The sequence below is a fragment of the Saccostrea echinata genome, unplaced genomic scaffold (genome assembly GCF_033153115.1).
Source record: "Saccostrea echinata isolate AGI-Se365-2 ecotype Australia unplaced genomic scaffold, CSIRO_AGI_Sech_v1 ptg000002l, whole genome shotgun sequence".
NCBI lineage: Eukaryota > Metazoa > Mollusca > Bivalvia > Ostreida > Ostreidae > Saccostrea > Saccostrea echinata.
The window spans coordinates 13,404,833-13,422,507 of NW_026889751.1; the positions used below are offsets into that span (position 1 = coordinate 13,404,833).

The 17,675-nt window shown below is 33.9% G+C and overlaps 3 protein-coding genes across 4 annotated transcripts in view; 1 reads left to right on the plus strand and 2 right to left on the minus strand.

The window, feature by feature from the left end:
• Nucleotides 1-5,511, minus strand: part of LOC133173141 (protein prenyltransferase alpha subunit repeat-containing protein 1-like) — a 71,350-nt gene extending 65,839 nt beyond the window's left edge. The window contains exon 1 of the mRNA XM_061308084.1: nucleotides 5,441-5,511. Coding sequence (XP_061164068.1) covers nucleotides 5,441-5,511 — 71 coding nt within the window. The remainder of the gene's footprint in view (nucleotides 1-5,440) is intronic.
• Nucleotides 5,512-8,906: 3,395 nt separating this feature from the next.
• Nucleotides 8,907-10,067, plus strand: LOC133200615 (P2X purinoceptor 7-like). Its single transcript, XM_061336407.1, has 4 exons — nucleotides 8,907-8,962; nucleotides 9,114-9,230; nucleotides 9,373-9,612; nucleotides 9,717-10,067. Exons 2-4 carry the CDS (start codon nucleotides 9,189-9,191, stop codon nucleotides 9,978-9,980), a joined length of 546 nt encoding a protein of 181 aa, XP_061192391.1. The 5' UTR covers nucleotides 8,907-8,962; nucleotides 9,114-9,188; the 3' UTR covers nucleotides 9,981-10,067.
• Nucleotides 10,052-15,863, minus strand: LOC133200600 (uncharacterized). Of its 2 annotated transcripts, none has more exons than XM_061336397.1 (12): nucleotides 15,615-15,863; nucleotides 15,174-15,329; nucleotides 14,902-15,003; nucleotides 13,631-13,720; nucleotides 13,152-13,437; nucleotides 12,766-13,048; nucleotides 12,419-12,655; nucleotides 12,198-12,274; nucleotides 12,002-12,106; nucleotides 11,695-11,909; nucleotides 11,327-11,491; nucleotides 10,052-11,209 (listed from the first exon to the last, which is right to left on the minus strand). In XM_061336397.1, exons 1-12 carry the CDS (start codon nucleotides 15,851-15,853, stop codon nucleotides 10,948-10,950), a joined length of 2,217 nt encoding a protein of 738 aa, XP_061192381.1. In that variant the 5' UTR covers nucleotides 15,854-15,863; the 3' UTR covers nucleotides 10,052-10,947. The 2 variants fall into 2 exon arrangements, with proteins under 2 accessions (XP_061192381.1, XP_061192389.1); XM_061336405.1 differs by having other exon boundaries at nucleotides 13,161-13,437; nucleotides 15,615-15,862.
• Nucleotides 15,864-17,675: the final 1,812 nt, after the last annotated feature.

The window sequence follows — 17,675 nt, forward strand, 5'->3', positions numbered from 1 at the left end:
GGATGATGTTCCGATTACCAAGAACATCCGTAAATTGTTATGTTGAAAAGCATTGCAGTTGCATTTATTTTAAATGCTTTTTTTTTAAATTAAGGATTTTTCCTTTCATCAACATATAAGTATAATACTATGCAAAATACGAAATATAAACCTGACAACAAACAGACGTGTGTAGCACGTGACCTCTGTAGAATGCAGAGAAGGGGACCGTGTGAAAACCTTTTGATTCTCTCTGCAAGATTATCAGTCTCTTGAAGGCGGCAGAAAAAAATACATCACCATTAATATTTATTTGTGTTTAAAATATCTTCAGTTTACTTTTTCTAAGGATGTTTTAATGTTTAGTTTTCTCAACAACGGCTGAACAAACGTACTATATTTTTATTCGTAAAGTTGTTAAACTTGCTCTGGCGGTGAAGAAGCAGCATTTCCTGTTGGTCACCGTATCAATAGCCGGCCATTGCTCTATGAGCAATGAGCCCGGCTAAAAAGTAAATGATATTATAAATGCAATCAGAAAGTGTGTAAGATGAGCATTGATTTTAGAATATAATGCCTTTAAAAAACTCTGTTTCTTTCCCCAACATTAAACAAAAAACTTTTATATACGAAAAAAGCTTTTTAAAAAATAATGTAATCTAAAGTAATCACAAGTAATCATGATTGCATGATGGAAAAGTATTCAGATGTAATTGATTAAGTTATAACTTTTAAAAATGTCTGTAATCAGCTTGTAATCAAGTACATGTGTACTTCTAAAATCTAAAGTAATTGTAATTTAATCAATTTTGAAAGTAATCTACCCCATCCCTGGATGGAAGTTAAAATACTATCAGTTAATTGTCAAGGTCTGGGTGATGTTGCAAAGCTTAGAGATGTTCTCCATTATTTAAAAACACTAAAATATAACATACCATTTACAAGACACTCACGTCTCATCTAAAATTGAGAATGAAGTGAGAAACTTGTGGGGTAATGAATGCTTTTTTAGTTCTTTTACAACCAACTCCAGAAGTGTTGCATTTCTTGTAAATAACAACTTTGATTTCAAGGTCATATCAGAAAAAGGTGATAAAGATGGAAATTTTCATATTTAAGCTTGTATCCAAGGTTATGAACTAGTAATATGTACAATGTATGGTCCAACTAATGATTCTCCAGATTTTTTCAAAAACACTGAAACATATATAGAGGACAAGAATTGTAATAATGTTAAATGGTGTGGAGATTTTAACTTAGTACTGAATGCAGAGTTAGACTATTTTAATTGCAAACATGTCAACAATCCAAAGGCTAGAATTAAATTACCTATTAGAAATCATGGAGGCAATGGATATATAAGCCCTTCTAGAAAACTACATGAAAAAGATCGAAGGTATTCTTGGCACAAGACAAAACCTTTCAAACAGAGTCGACTTGATTTTTTTGTCATGTCAGAAACTCTCTTGCCCTGCTTAAATAAATGTAACATTAAAACTATAGCTATAGATCAGACCACTCCATGATTTCTTTGGTGTTAAAATTTTATGACTTTAAAAAAGGACGAGGTTTTTGGTAGTTTAATAACTCTGTATTAAGGGACAAAGAGTACTTATAGATAGCATTAAAGAAGTTATCAATAATGTTAAAATGCAGTATGCTGTACCAGTTTATGACAGAAAATATATAGATTCTCTTCAAGATAAAGATAAATGTTTTGCTAAAAAATGATCAATTGTTTCTTGAAACTCTCTAAATGGAAATCAAGGGCAAAAGTATTTCGTAATCTTCATACATTACTTAAAACATAGGTAATCAGAGATTACAGAGCTCACCTCAACGAATGTTGTCTTTAAGTAAGGCAAAGTCTCACACTAAACTAATAATCTAGTAGTGTGCATCCCTAGATGCAACATTTATGCAATTTTGGTCTGATAGGGCTTGCAGTTACTTGGGAATGGACTTTTCTAAAAACTTTAAACTAGTCATTCATCCAGAAAATGTAAGTCAAATCCAGCATCTGAAGCAAGTTTGAGAGTCAGGGCTCGACATTAACTTTTTTTCCTACTTGTCCATTCGGACAAGTGATCAAGACATTTACTTGTCTGAACTTCAACTTCACTTGTCCGAAAAATTTCAATAAAGATCTAATACTGTTAACTGAAAAACTAAAAATAAAGTATATTACATGTGCATGATGTTAATTTTATCTAGACTTTCTGTCCTGATAACATAAATGCTATCAACATAAAACAGAATCCGAACTTCGTCAGTTCCATGCCTTTGCAGTAGTATGCAATTAGTGAACTTCGATCCTGATCGAGTGTACTCAATTACATAGCAATCTACCTATATAGGAATCGAAGTTCGGTTTTTATGAACTGTTCCCATCTTAAAGTACCAGTAAACTTTTAACAGTCATTCTTTTAAATATTTAGAGTCTTCTTTACATAAAAATGCACTTGTCCAATTGGACAAGTGCCCAGCAATATTCACTTGTCCATATTTTTTTTTCACTGGTGCCGGACAAGCGGACAAGCGTTAATGTCGAGCCCTGAGAGTGTTCGTCCCTTGATGCATCATCCATGCAAGTTTGGTCAACATAGGCCTTATAGTTACTTGGGATCTGCTCCAAAAACTTTAACCCGGTCACTCATCCAGAAAAAAAAGGTCAGATCCAGCATCCAAAGCAAGTTCAGTAGTGTGCATCCTTAGATGTATCATCCATGCAAGTTTGGTCAACATAGGACTTAAAGTTACTTGGAAATGAGATCTGCTCGAAAAACTTTAACCTGGTCACTCATCCAGAAAATGTAGGTCAGATCCAGCATTCAAAGCAAGTCCAGTAGTGTGCATCCTTAGATGTATAATCCATGCAAGTCTGGTCAACATAGGACTTAAAGTTACTTGGAAATGAGATCTGCTCAAAAAACTTTAACCTGGTCACTCATCCAGAAAATGTAGGTCAGATCCAGTATCCGAAGCAAGTTCAGTAGTGTGCATCCTTAGATTATCATCCATGCAAGTTTGGTCAATATAGGGCTTATAGTTACTTGGAAATGATACCTGCTCGAAAAACTTTAACCTGCTCCAAAAACATTAACCAGCTCCAAAAACATTAACCTGGTCATTCTTTAGCTGAAATTGCAGCATCTGAAACCTTGACTGGTACAATGAAACACACTAGAAGCATCCTCCATGCATCTCTGATTGATATAGGGCATAGAGGTACTTGAAAAGAAAAGTGCTCCAAAAACTTAAAACTGGGACGCTGGTTCCAAGGGTATTACATAAGCTCCCCCAACTTCGTTGAGGTGAGCTAAAGGAAAAATGATAATACAGAAAAAAATGAGAGAAGAAATAAAACTCCTGGAAGAAAATCTTACAGATGTAAATGTTTTTGATTTAGAACACAAAAAACACCACCTTGAAAACTTAAAAGACATAAATTACAAGGTATATGTGTAAGAAGTAGGGTAGATGAAGGAGAAAACCTACAAGATATTTCTGTTCTCTAGAAACTAGGAACTATAATACTAGTAAAATAATACCTATGCTAGGATTAGATACAGAAGAGATAATCCATGATCAAGCTCAAATTTTAGAAGAAACAAAATGAAATCAGACAATTCACCAGGTCCTGATGGTTTTTCAACAGAATTTTAAAAAGTTTTTTGGAAATACCTTAGACACTTAAAAATTTGTTGTCAGATCAATTAACTAGCCTACTTTCTATCATACGGAGACATGGTATAATAACGCTTTTACCAAAGGGGGATAAGCAAAAACTGGCGGCCAATATAACACTCTTAAATACTGTATACAAAATAATTGCATCAGGTACTATTGCTAATAGAATAAAAAAAATTTTATTCTATTAGCAATTTTTATTAAAAATTAACCTTGAAAAATTAATAAATAGCGATCAAACTGGCTTAGTTTCCGATACAAATACTTCGTTCTACTACTATTTCCTAAAGAAATGAACCATAGTACGAAGTATTTGAAGCAGACTATTGCTGGAACTCTTCAGCATCAGAGGTTTAAACAAATAGCACATTCCTATGAAAAATCAACAGCTTTATATTTTGTTGGATTTAAACCTTGCAGAGGTAAGGCCAGGTAAAATTAAACTTTAGATTCTCATCCCCGCCCGCCCCTCTCAAAGTGCCCCGCCCCGTTGTTTTTTATTTTGGTTTTTGGGTTTCAAAAGTATTTACATGTATTTTTTACTCAGCAAGAATCTGGGTCAAAATTTAAGAGTTATCTCCCGTCTGTATTAAAAGTCGTGTGGTGTTATTTATAGCACAAAAGTCATGGGAAGAATGGAGAAAAATCGGCAATAAAAGCAGTTTAAATATGTAGGGAAAAGATTATTTGCCAGGATAGAGAAGGCAGAAAAGCAAAAATAACATAAATACATTTAGATACCATCACTGGCATGAGCAAGTTTTTAAAGAGATTTTAACCAAGTAAAAACAGACGAAGAAAATGACATCTGGTCAAGGTATAACTTAATAATAATCGCCAGTTGTATGTGATTTTTTTTTTTTTTAAAAAAGATCGTCGGCAGACGTTAGAGGATAATAATGCTAAGGAAATAGTAAATCTTAAAACTGTTGAGCATAGGCTTTTCAGTAGAACATTTTACAGTTTTAGACATCCTGTTTTGCAAAAATGACATATTTTAATGTTGAACGTGTCAAGTCTCAAGAACGAAAGTATGAGGACAGTGGAAATCTGTGATATTTCACACAAAACAAAAGGAGTTGTTGATAAAACTAAAAGGTATTTGGAGAAAGGCTGATGAGAAGTCGTTACTACTACATACAGCATATACAATTTATTTGGATCCGCACCCTATTTTGTGTGGCGTGTGCTGCATCTGTGTACTTGAAAATTCATTAATAAAAACTATAAATATTAATATTCTATAACAAGAATCTTCGATAGATATTTAAAAGAATAAACAATAAAATATATTCATATTGGCATTAACATAATGTGAAAATTTTGTGTAAGAAGGGCGTTATGTAGATATTTTCAATAATAAAAAATAAAAAATAAAATCCGCCCACCCGCCCCAATTTTTTAGCAAATTAGGATGAGAATCTAAATTTTAAATTTATGTGGCCCAAGAAACGAAAGTATTATGGTGATAGGGAATTAAAATGATGTCTAAAGCAAAAAGTTGAAGCGGACAGCTAATTCATTTCAGCCCGTATTAATCGAAACAAGCGGTCGAAGTCCGGGCACGAAACCCCGAATGAGATTATGTGGCACTAGTCTTAGATTCGTTGGGACTACCAGACCAAAATTTTTAGTCTCTACGAATCTCGCCGAGATTAGCCCTCACCCGGTCCGTAGGACATTATCATTTTAACGATAGAACGTTCTATCTACAATACCTCGACTTTATAAGGTATTAAAACTCTTTACAGAACGACAAAAGAACTCTTACATGTTTGGATCTCGTCTAAATGCACTGTTTAAATCTGAGAGTAATCTGCATCCTCTACTGTCACTCGCCATCTTACTTTGTTTTGATCATGTGATAAGCTGTAAATATTGACGTCAGCACGTTTTTTATCATAGTCAGACCCGTGTTTAAAAAAAAAAAAAAGCAAATGGAGGTGGTAAGTAAAGTTGCGATCATTAAAAAGTTTAAACACACGAGAATTTTAATTTATTTGTTTTAAGATTTGTTTTCTTTTTGTAAATATGATCTGATTTAGTTGAATTTGTTAACGTGTAACCCAATTTTGTTGAACACTGTTCAATGGGGTATCGGGTCCGTTCTCCCTATCTAACTGCGGGTGGTTACGTTCCGACTACTTGTTCGACCCGCGTGGTTTCGACACGAATCCATGTTCGACCCGAGTGGTTTCGTTCCAAGGCAATTAATTAACAATTAGCCCCTTCACGGTAACTGCGGTACTACTCTTTTGCAGGGCAAAATAAGAACGTTTGGCGAAGTTTTTGTTGAGATATAATTAAATGACGTATATTTAACAATTACTTTTACGTCATTTTTCACCAAACTATATCATTTTGCCCTGCAAAAGAGCAGTACCGCAGTTACCGTGAAACGGTCTATTAATTGCTTCCGACGAAATTAAATAACACTTTCAACAGTTTTACATTTTATTTTTTCGTCTACATTTTTTTTTATGTCATCATTATTGTTGATTTTTTTTTTCCTATCAAGTAGAACTATAGTAAAATATTTAATATATTTCCTTTCCAGCATTGACTTTATTTCCGATTTTAATGTTTTTATCAAAGACGTAATCGGTTTAATTTAGTAGTACTGTGGAAAAATTAGGGAACACTTTCATTGTTTACAAGATCTAGTGAATGATTTTGCTAGATTCATTATGACATCATAATTAATGTAAACTTTCTTTTTCCCGTACTTTACGACTCTTAATAGAATTATTTTAGAAAATGAAGTATTTTCAAGGCATTCAATGGAACGACTTTACTATACCGGTCCCCAGAAAAACGCGCTAAAATATAGTGTCTCCGTAGGCGACTTCAGCTGTTCAGTAATAGGGCCTTAGCTGCAATAATGTAGCCATATGAGATCGCGTGAGCGATCGAAAAAAAATTAAAAGTATGAGGTTTTTAGCCTTTTTGACCCCAAAATCGAATTCTACGGTTAAAAATTTAGTTGAAAACTTCGTTTTTAAACGAAGTTTTTAACCAAGTTTTCTGAAAAAAAAGTGATTAATATTGTTTATTCAGTACGAAAGCCTAGAAGGGTTAAATAAGAAAATTAAAATTAAAAATTTTTTTTAAAAAAGTCGTAATAACGAGATAAAAAGTCGTAATTACGAGATAAAAAGTTAAAAGTTAATTATATCTATGATTTTTTAAAATTCAACCTGTAAAGTACAACCACCCCGAATTTTCTCCACACATAGAATAAACGGTTGTTTATTTATATCCTTTGGTAAGTAAACGCAAAACGCATGGTAAGTATTCCCACCTTTTTACGTCATATTTGACAGTTAATAACCCTTATCAGTTGAGTGACGTAAATCTTACGTCATAGTGCAGTGAGCGCGCGGATCTTGCAGATCTGGGGACCGGTAAAGTAAAGTCTACCCAAAAAACTTTCCATATTCATTACTGCCTTTCTTAATTTTTCATTGTAAGTGACAGTTTAAAATATTATTTTTCGTCTTGTTTTCCTACAAATTATGCCCCAATACACATTATTTGACCATTGGCGAGCTATAGTTATAAACCATTATAAAAAGAATTTATTTCTCAAATTTTAGAAATCTGTAGGCACCTTTCATTTACTAGATCTTGACCTTAATATAACGTTATATTTTAAGCATTACTAATTCACTTCGATTACTTAAGTTTCTTTTTATTTCATCATCTATACTGAAAGTTCAAGTATTGGGGATATAATTAATTGTTAATTGTTAACGATATTTTTCTGTTGGTGATATTTTCCCTAAAATACAATATAATACAATTTTAAGTCTTCAAAACTAATTTTCTACGTTTACAAGTTTAAGACGAAGGCGGAAAAAAAACTTAAGAGGGCCCTGGTGGCGGAGTTAGGATTCATTGGATTGTTGCACAGGCACTTGGGGTATGGACCCCCCCCCCCCCTTTCCCATTTTTTTTTTATAATATAAGCTGTCAGCGGCGGCAATTTTTTAACCCAATTTTATGAGGCTAATTAACAATAATGTGTTAGAAATAGATAATCTGCAAGTATCAGTAAACTACAGCTGTTGTGTATACACAAATACATTAATTAAATCGATCGTTTGTTTGAACTGACCGTCTCTCCAGCCACCGGTAATTAATATTCGGGACGGGGTACGGAGATAACCGAGTATTAAGCAGCGCGTGCAAGATGCTGAATCCATTATCAAATCGAAGATGGAAGAATCAGAGGTACGTGATAAATTTACTCTTTAACATTTTTAAAGTGTTGTTTCTTTCACAGTATTGCATAAAAACTTAAATAAGCCTCACCGAAAGCATAACAGGCTAAACAGAAAATAGAGTGACGTTTGCATAAATGAAGAGGCCCCCAACGGGATTTCTATCTCCAGATCAGTAGAATGTGTAAGATGCTGCAAGTGCAAGTCGCGTTTTACGCTCCTATTTGCCTAGTTATTGCACTCTCAAGTAATTTGAACTTCTTTTTTAGTGTCTGCATAGAAAAAAAAGTAATAAAAATTTTAACCATTAGGCCTATAAAAAATTGTGCATAGATCAAGTTTATGTAAGTTTGCTGAGAATATTATTTCTCTGTCAACACGTGTATGTAGTATAATCATGGCAATAAGTGAGTCATAACTGCATTTTCAGTCTATATATTTCATGGAAAAACCTTTTTTTTTAATAAAAAAAATGTTATGAGGTCCAATTTCCATTATTTTTTTTCTGAATAATACAGAATAGTTCAAATTTTCTTGTCTCAAAATGCAAAACAAAATGATACACTAATCACTGAGAGTGAGAATAATTCATGAATTTTTCAAGACAAAAATTTCTTACCTCAAATTATGATTTCTTGTAAATTAGAGTCTTGGAATTTTACTTTCACATTTGACATGTTATATCAATGCAATTCTTACACTACAGATAAAATTATTTTGAAATTATGTGAAGAATCTGCAAACAAATTCTACATTTATGTGTTTTAGTTATAAAAATAAGCAACAAAAGACACTGCAATAATATTTTAGAAAAATGGATTTTCAATGAAATATATAGTGGAAAAAAAATATGGCTCACATATGGTCAGGTACTGTGGGTTTTACTTGAATGTAAAAAATAAAAATAATTTTTGAAATCATATTTGATTATATTCGTACTAATTTTATAGTTATCAAATGGATCAAGATCAAGGAGTGTTTCACCAAATTCACCAAGGTCATCAGATGAAGAGATATCCAATGTCAGACGAAGAGGGCGTGGTAGAGGCAGACAGCCTAGAGCTACTGGGGTAGGAGCAAATTATTTAAACTCTTTACCCCCTCTCCCAAAAAAATGTGACAGTTTAAAGCTACTGAGGTAGTAGTGCAGTTCTACTCCTCCCCCCCCCCCCCCCCCCAATAAAACATAAAAAACAAATGAAGTGTTGTTTATGATTTTAGGTCTTGAGAGGTCGAGGACGTGGAAGGTGCAGAGGACGACAGCGCGTGCAGCCAGCTGGCTTGAATAGACTGGAAATGGCAGCTCAGGCTCGACGGGACAGACAATCTCAGCTTGAAGTATATACACATATATATTAATATTTATATATTATAAAATGTCTATATCAATGTCTATATCAATTGAAATATATAAAGTTCTTATTGCAGCCAGCTTATAAATATCAATAAAATTCTTTTAAAACAAGCACTTCAATTTCAGGAATGTATTTCCAATATGGACTTGGCTGCACTACAGGAAACTCTCAAGTTAGTCTGCAAGAAACAGCCTTCATTATTGATGGATGTCCTGAAGACTGCAAATGATAATGGGGATCCAACACCAGGGAATAGCCCTGCGGTTCCAGACTGGTGCTCTTGCAATAACTGTAGGGAGATGCCTACCGAGAGGGAAAAACTGTGCTGTGGAAAAATACCCCAGAACTGTCACACAAAATTAGCTGTAAGTTTTCATTTTTTCAAATTCTGATCAAAATATTATTATACACCAACTAGATATGAAAAAAGGTGAAGATAAACAGTCAGTGTAATGTCTATTATGTATAGGATTTCTATACCATAGTGCTAGATGAATTGGTTCTCGAAGTTGCCATGAGATTTAGGAATGATGCTTTGGCAGAACCTAGAGATGACAACTACAACAGAGCTCATCGACATACAGCTTACAGACAATATGTTATGTGGATGCATGGCCGTCTTGGAGCTGGAAACCGAAAGGTCATTCCCAGCTGCTGCATATGGAAAATTCGAGACCAATATCCTGAACCTTCTGGTCAATATGTGGGATACATAGAAGGAGTCTTAGACTGATAAAGACAACATTTGATTTTCACATATTGCTGTTTTTATATAATAATAAGGTTAATTAAACATTGAATAAATCTTTGAAATACTATGTATCATTTTTCATTCATCAATGTGAAAAGAAAAGAACAAAAAAAGCAAAACATGCAATGTCATATTTAAAAGACTGTATCAAACACCTATTGATGAGTTACTTGGGTGTCAGAGTTAAAGGTATTATTTACAAATTTACAAAATTCTGCATTAACATAAATGTTCAAAGTATCCAAGCAATTCAGAAAATTGCATATCATAAATCTAAAAAGTTTTTTGATTGCAACATTATCCTTGTTATAAGTAGCTTGCATAACTCCAAAGGAGTGGGGGGTATACTGTTTTACCCTTGTGTGTATGTCTGTGTGTTCCGTGTCTCTCCAAAACAATTTTTTTTGCAGTTTTCTCAGTAACTCCTCATCACAGATGCTTGAAATTTTAGCACAATCTTTGTTTAGGCATGCCATATGGTGGGATTCATTTTTATTTGCATCTGATGTCAACTTCCTGTTTATCCGTGCGTCTGTCACTAACAAATTTTTCGTCACAGTTTTCTCAGCAACTACTCATCACAGATGCTTGAAATTTTAGCACAATCTTTGTTTAGGCAAGCCATATGGTAGATTCATTTTTGTTTGAATCCGATGTCAACTTCCTGTTTATCCATGCGTCTGTATGTACCAAATTTCCGTCGCAGTTTTCTCAGCAACTACTCTGCGCAGATGCTTGAAATTTTAGCACAATCTTTGTTTAGGCATGCCATATGGTAGGATTCATTTTTGCATGAATTCGATGTCAACATGAGAGTGTATATTCACATCAGAGTGGGGGTATTACTAGTGAGCATTCGCTCACCGACTTCTTGTTGTTACAGGTAAATGTTCAAAATTGCAATATTAAACAAGATCAGAGACGTGTCTCTTTTCTTGATTCTGACTAATTAAATGCTCTCATGGAGAAATCGAGATTTCTTCTCTGCCACCAGAGATTCAGTTGGTGGTGGAGCAACAGGAGCTAGGGTCTCGGACACACGTCGTGGATCCTCCACATCAAGGACAACTGGCTTGTTCATACCAACAGGGTCAAAAATCCTATTTTGAAGACACAGTTTCATGATGTCAGTTGCATATGGATATTGTTTTTCTTCTCTTACTGGGTAGGCAGACCATCTTCCACTTTTTTTGCTGTAGTACCGCTGATGCCTAAAGTACAAGATTCAATATATTTCAAAATGCATTCCAACCTAGTCAGCAAAATAATTTACAATGGTATATTGTAGATTTTAACTTAAAAAATAAATGAATGAGACAAAAAGAAACCTTAGTGATCCATCTTTTCTTTTGGCAGCTTCTCTGTCACAATTTGCATTGTGGTCCAGTGCAGCAACAAGGTTTCTCGCTCTGTACACTGGAGGTGTGTAAGAATGGCGCTTTGATGAGTACTTCAAAATAAGGTTTTGAAAGTTCTCCAAAGCGGCTGTACTTCTGTAAAAAAAAAAAAAAAAATCACTAAATAAACTATATACATGGTGAAACCTTCCTGAAAAGTTTTAATCTAACATTTAAGAAATCTGTTATATATATATCACATTTGTGTTTTCATTTTCTAATGGAAACATTATAATTGGATATGCATAAATAGAAAATATCTGTAGAAAAATGTAGTATACAATCAATTTTGTGTATACCGGCAATTAAGGTAGTAAGGAATCTTCTTTATTAGTCTTTTGTCCCTAACAATTTCACGCACGGCAACATGTGCTGGGGATCCTGCCTCAAGCCAATCTTTGTTCCTTTCCTCTGTTAATGGACCATGCTGGCATGAACTTTTTGCTCCTGCTCTGTATGGCAAAATCCATTCATGCTCATTCACAACATGATGTATGACTCCAAACCAAATGCCCTGAAAAGAAGAACAGTCTAAAATTATTTTTTTTCACTCTCTATTAACACAAACTGAATCAAGTGGTTTTTCTATTTACAGTTCAAACTTACAATAAACTCTTCTTCTGTATTTGCTACAGAGGAACAAAACCAAAAATGGTTTACTATCTCTCTTGTCCACTGTAATATTGGTTTTTTTGATTTTTCTTGTCCAGTCTGAAAATAATGTTCAAAATTCAGTTTACTCATTTAGCATTTTTCCAAATTTTGAAAATGTTCTTAAAATAAAAATCTTAAATTGTCTCACCTTTATTAGTTTTTTCCCAAGGTTTTTTGACCCATGCCAGATGTCGAATGAATGTTTTATTTCTGGGTAATCTTTTTCTGTTATAAAAACATGATGATAGCTACAGTAAATCTAATTTATATATTTATCCCTAAAGAAAAATCAGAAAAAAATCCTAATTACAGATTTAAGCTTTAAAAAAGAAAAAAAAAAAAAACAAAGAAGTATACAAAGACACATACTCATTAAAGCTTCAATCTGCACATGTGCATCTGTCACCACTTCCACCACATTTATTTCTTTTTCAAGGAGAAACTGCAGGCCCTTCTGAAAACACGCCTTTTCAAGGATTGCACTTTTTCTTCCTGTCATTCTCTTGTCCATGGTCACTAAGCACAGTATCTTGTGGGTTTCATTTTCCATAAATGTGTACGTACAGTACTGTGCGGAATGACCTGGACTGTCCATACGACCATCGCCTAAGCAAACAAACAAAAAAAAAACAAATAATCAAAATAAAAGAAAATTTAAATATATCCTCTTCTTGACAAAACAAACAATACAAGCATTTGGTTGATATTGTACTCACCAAGAACAACAACATCTTTTCCTCTGAATTCTTCTAGAATATCATTCTGATGCTTTTTCCAAATTTCTTCAATTGTTGGAGTGACATAGGTTCTTTGTATCTTTATAAATGATGAGACAGACAGAATGGGGAGCTTCAGGAACTTAAAAAACAGGGAAATCTTTTGAAAATTATTACCTGACGCCAGTAAAGCTGCTGAGATTAAAACATCCCCACTGTGAACCCGTCTATTAAGAAGAGGTTGCGAACACCATTTGTGTGCCTCATGATTGTTTGTGCAGACCTGGAACAGAAATTTAAAAAGTGCCTTTGTATTTCAAAAAGAAAGGTGAATGATGCCTTGTCACAATATGTATTATATATGATTCTTTTAAAATTATACTGACGTTCATTACCCATCTCAGGTACACAGCTGAAGACACTACTTCTGATGAAATGTGAACTTGAGCTTCACATCCTTTCACCCTACAAATCTTAGGGACTCCTGTTTCTGCCAAGGTAATCAGCTGATTAATGTAAACCATGGCTGGACAATCATGGACCAGTTGTTCAATTTCATCATTGTTGCGTATAACTGGTAGACAACTATACTCAGCATGTTCTACAAATTTTTCTTCATCGTCCTCAATCTCTTCTGAATCCGACTCATCTAGCGTCACACCATGGTCAAGTCTATAGAGAGAATAAAAAAAACATAACAAAATTATAAAATTTATGTTATTACAGTTTAATGAACCAATTACCAATAATTTTTCCCATTAGTACGTTTCATGCTATCTGAAATATTTACAATGATTAAACATATTTAACCTCTTTTAATTAAATTTTATATTACTAAGTAAATAATAATTCTAATAAAAATTACTTTAAAGACAGGTGGAAACTTGGCTCATATTCTTCATCATCAGAAGAGTCATTTTCTTCGCATGTCAGTTCAGAGGCACTCATTGTCAATCTAATAAAAATGCATATATCAAAATCATTCATGCTAAAATAATACATGACGTATTTAGGCCATCACTAATAATAATAATATATTTTTTTATGTACTCCGACTTACATTTTTCAAGGTGGGAATGTAGGTAGGTGTTTTGTTTGTTTGTTTTTTGTTTTTGCAGTATCTATAGCTAACATCAATTACTGTCATAAAAAGCATAAACTTAAGATTTATTGATGCTTTCATGATACACCGGATAAGACAGATTTAATATTTATTGCTATAAAAATGTTATTTCAAACAAGAGGCACTGGGGCCACATCGCTCACCTGAGCACTCTGGCTAGGAAACAGCAGAAATCAATTCAGTCCTGAAAAGTTTAAATATAAAAGTGGTTCGGGGGGGGGGGGGGGGGGGGGGGGGATGTACTTCATATGGATGCTTATGAATTAATATGACAAATATGCCCCTGTATTTTCCTGGGGGTCATAATTTGAACAAACTTGAATCTACACTACCTAAGGATGCTTCCATATAATTATGACCAATCATGGTTTTGCTGTTCTTGAGAAGAAGATTTTTAGAGATTTTCCCAATATATTCCTATGTAAAACTTTGACTACCCATTGTTGCCCCACCCTACCCCCGGGGGTCATGATTTGAACAAACTTGAATCTACACTATCTGAGGATGCTTCCATTTAAGTTTCATGTTTTCAAGCACAGTGGTTCTTGAGAAGAAGAATTTTAAATGGTGCCATTAATTTTTCACGAATTCATAATTATCTCCCCTTGGAAAAGGGGGTGGCCTTTAATTTGAATCCCCTTTACCCAAGGATACTTTGTGGCAAGTTTGGTTGAAATTGGCCCACTGGTTCTTGAGAAGAAGATGAACATGTGAAAAGTTTACGATACCAACGCCAACAACAACAGACAATGGACAAATTTCGATCAGAAAAGCTCAGGTGAGCTAAAAAGTATCTTAGAGAATTATAAACCTTTAAAATGAAACAATGTCTATTTCCCTTGACCCCCCCCCCCCCCAAAAAAAAAAAAAATTTAAAATTTAAAGTACTGGGGAAAAGATAGGGTAAGGGCAATTTTGACAGGTCAGTCGGAGTACATCAAACAAATTAATTTTTAATGGCCTTAGAAAGAAACATTTTTAATATGTGTGACAAAAGAGCAATGTTGTCAAACCTAAAAGGATCCACAAAACTGTCTGAAAATGGCTTAAAGCTCTTAGTCCTTGGATCTGTAGGTTCTGCAATTTCCTCAATGCCAGACATAGCACTTTCAACACTGAAAATATTATTTAAATTTTCTTTTTAAAAGTAAATTTTCTACATAATAATAATGATAATAATTTCAAAACTCCATTTAGAATGTTTTTGGTAATTATATATGTATTCAAAAATTGACACAAATACTTCTCAAAATTTTGCAAATGTAAAACAAGCTTGGATATTTACTCTTTTCCCACTTCATCTGGTGAAATGTCAGACAAATCAGACTGAACAATACATATTTTCTTCAAAGCTGGTGGACCAGGCGTTGATGTAACACAGGGTTTGAAGTTTTTTCCAGCAGGAACACTTGTATATTTTTGCTCATCCTTAGCTTCATAGCTAGAACAATGAAATCTAAACGTTTAACATAATTATATAAATATCTTGTATAGTTATCTAAACGTTTAACAGAGTTTGGTTATTTACCCTTTCCGTGCCTCACAATATTTACGCTATCAACTGGCTTACGAAGATACTTATTTGTTGTATATTACAACAAAAAACTAACATCGGCTGAATAAGATATGATGCTTACAAGTCAAGTAAGGTACTAAGAGTTTTCTCCAATCATTTATACTAGTATCTTGCATTAAATTGGCTATAATTAAACTTGTACACACTTACTTGTCAAGCAGAATCTTTGCAACTTCGATATTTGTTTTCACGGATAATTTTGTCCGCAGCTCCGTCCAACGATCGTATTGATCTCCAATATATATTTTGTTTTTGTTTAACCTAGCATTCGCTTCCCTTTTATTCCTTTTTCTCGCCGAATCCGTTAATTTAATCTTCGCACCACGTTTTCCCGACATCTTTGCTCTGCATCTCCGACAAGCTGCACATGCGTACATCAGTACGAACATCAGTCTCCGAGCGTTTGACCCAGAGGTCACTTGCATATTTCTGACTACGTCGGGGAAATATTGTCTTGCAAGACAAAAATTCATGAACGGCTATTTTTCTCTTTTTCGACTTATTTTAGACCTTCAATGAGTTCAAATTTAGTCTATAATTTTAAATTTCAGATCGATAAAATGTTTTCGTTCTACATTCGTGATTAAAAAAAAATTGCCGCCGCTGACAGCTTATATTGCTTTAAATCTTGGGTCGAGTCGCCCTTTTCCTATTTTTATATTCTAATATACACTATATGTTATCAATAATGTAACTTTTTTGTCTCTATAAGCTGTTTTTAAATATATCGTTTTCGACTGATACATAAAAAGATAGACTGGTACCCTGACATTGGTTAACGGGCGCAAGCGCCCTGAAAAACCTTGTAATTCCTAGCGGCAGCGACTGGAATCAAGGGCAGAGAACCAGTGCTACATAAAAAGAGAGAAGGCTTGCAACTCTTTTCTCATCGTCTGCCTCACCTCGCTTAAACTTCGCCTGATTATTTATCGAAAGCATAAGAAAACATGGAATATGCATACATCAATAAATTCGTTATATATTCTTCTTCCTTTTCATATTTCCATTTAATTTTTATGTGCCCCCGATTTGTAAATATTTCGATTAAATCACCCGCATCTAGGGTAAATTTTGTTGATGTGCACCAGCTGGGACGGAAGTGCCCGTGGATGACAGATAAGACGGACCATAACAATGTCGGACTATAACAGAGTCGGACCATAACGAAGTCGGACTATAACAAAGTCGGACTACCGTATATATATTTATTAAATAAACGGAATAAATAAATGAATGAATATAATGATAGGTATATTTCTTCAAACAGGTTATAAGCGTAATAAATTGGGTCATTGTCAAAACATGGATAACTCTTAGATAAACAATTACCGCATGCATCGCTTACTAAATAGACAATGAAAATATTAAGTGAAAACCGCAAGAAGTATGTTTCAAAAATTGACAGAAAAAGCGACATCGGCCATCCGAACGGGACAGCGTCCAATCATACAATTATGGTTAATATGGTTGAAACGTCGTCAAAAACAAAATATTTATTCAAACGACTTAAATTTATTGGAAAATATTTAGTCTATTGATTTGTAATTGGTGAATACGATTTACCAATGTTGGCCCAACGTAGTCATGCTATCTGGGACTCTTTTGCATGGCAAATTAATTACGTTTGGAAGTATATTTAACAATTAATTTTTAGGTCATATTTCACCAAAAAATATATTTTTTGGCCTGCAAAAGAGTAGTACCGCAGTTATTGTGAAACGGTCTATAGTTCAAGTCAACAAACTATGCTGCAGCTTCACTACGAAATATACAGAGGCAATTCTGGTTAATGAGAATAATAACCAGGTACACAAACCTGCAACTCTGGCCTAACAAAATAAACTGAGAACAACATTGTTTAAGTAATATAAGGCCTATATAACAGTATAACGCATAAGAAATATACTATAGGGCAACATAACCTTTTATCATTTATCATATGCAGTCCACTTACTAACGTACGTCATACTACAATTCAACATTTTTAACGTCAGTATACCTTCATACTCTTTGGAAATCATAAAAAAGTCTTCGAAATAAATATAACTTAATTAATTAGTAAAAATAATCCTATGGTCCGAGTTTGTTATAGTCCGACTTTGGGTAGTCCTAGTTTGTTATAGTCCGACATTGTTATAGTCCGACATTGTTATGGTCCGACCTATCAGTAAATCGTGCCCGGTATTTTCGGGTATCATCATTACGTGTAAT

Coding starts and splice junctions, on each gene's coding strand:
- LOC133200615 (XM_061336407.1), top strand. CDS start 9,189: ATGGCAGCTCAGGCTCGACGGGACAGACAATCTCAGCTTGAA. Junction 9,231..9,372: donor ACAGACAATCTCAGCTTGAA/GTATATACACAT, acceptor CTTCAATTTCAG/GAATGTATTTCCAATATGGA. Junction 9,613..9,716: donor ACTGTCACACAAAATTAGCT/GTAAGTTTTCAT, acceptor TATTATGTATAG/GATTTCTATACCATAGTGCT.
- LOC133200600 (XM_061336397.1), bottom strand. CDS start 15,853: ATGTTCGTACTGATGTACGCATGTGCAGCTTGTCGGAGATGCAGAGCA. Junction 12,656..12,765: donor AAAAGATGTTGTTGTTCTTG/GTGAGTACAATA, acceptor TTGTTTGCTTAG/GCGATGGTCGTATGGACAGT. Junction 11,210..11,326: donor AGAAAAGATGGATCACTAAG/GTTTCTTTTTGT, acceptor CTTGTACTTTAG/GCATCAGCGGTACTACAGCA.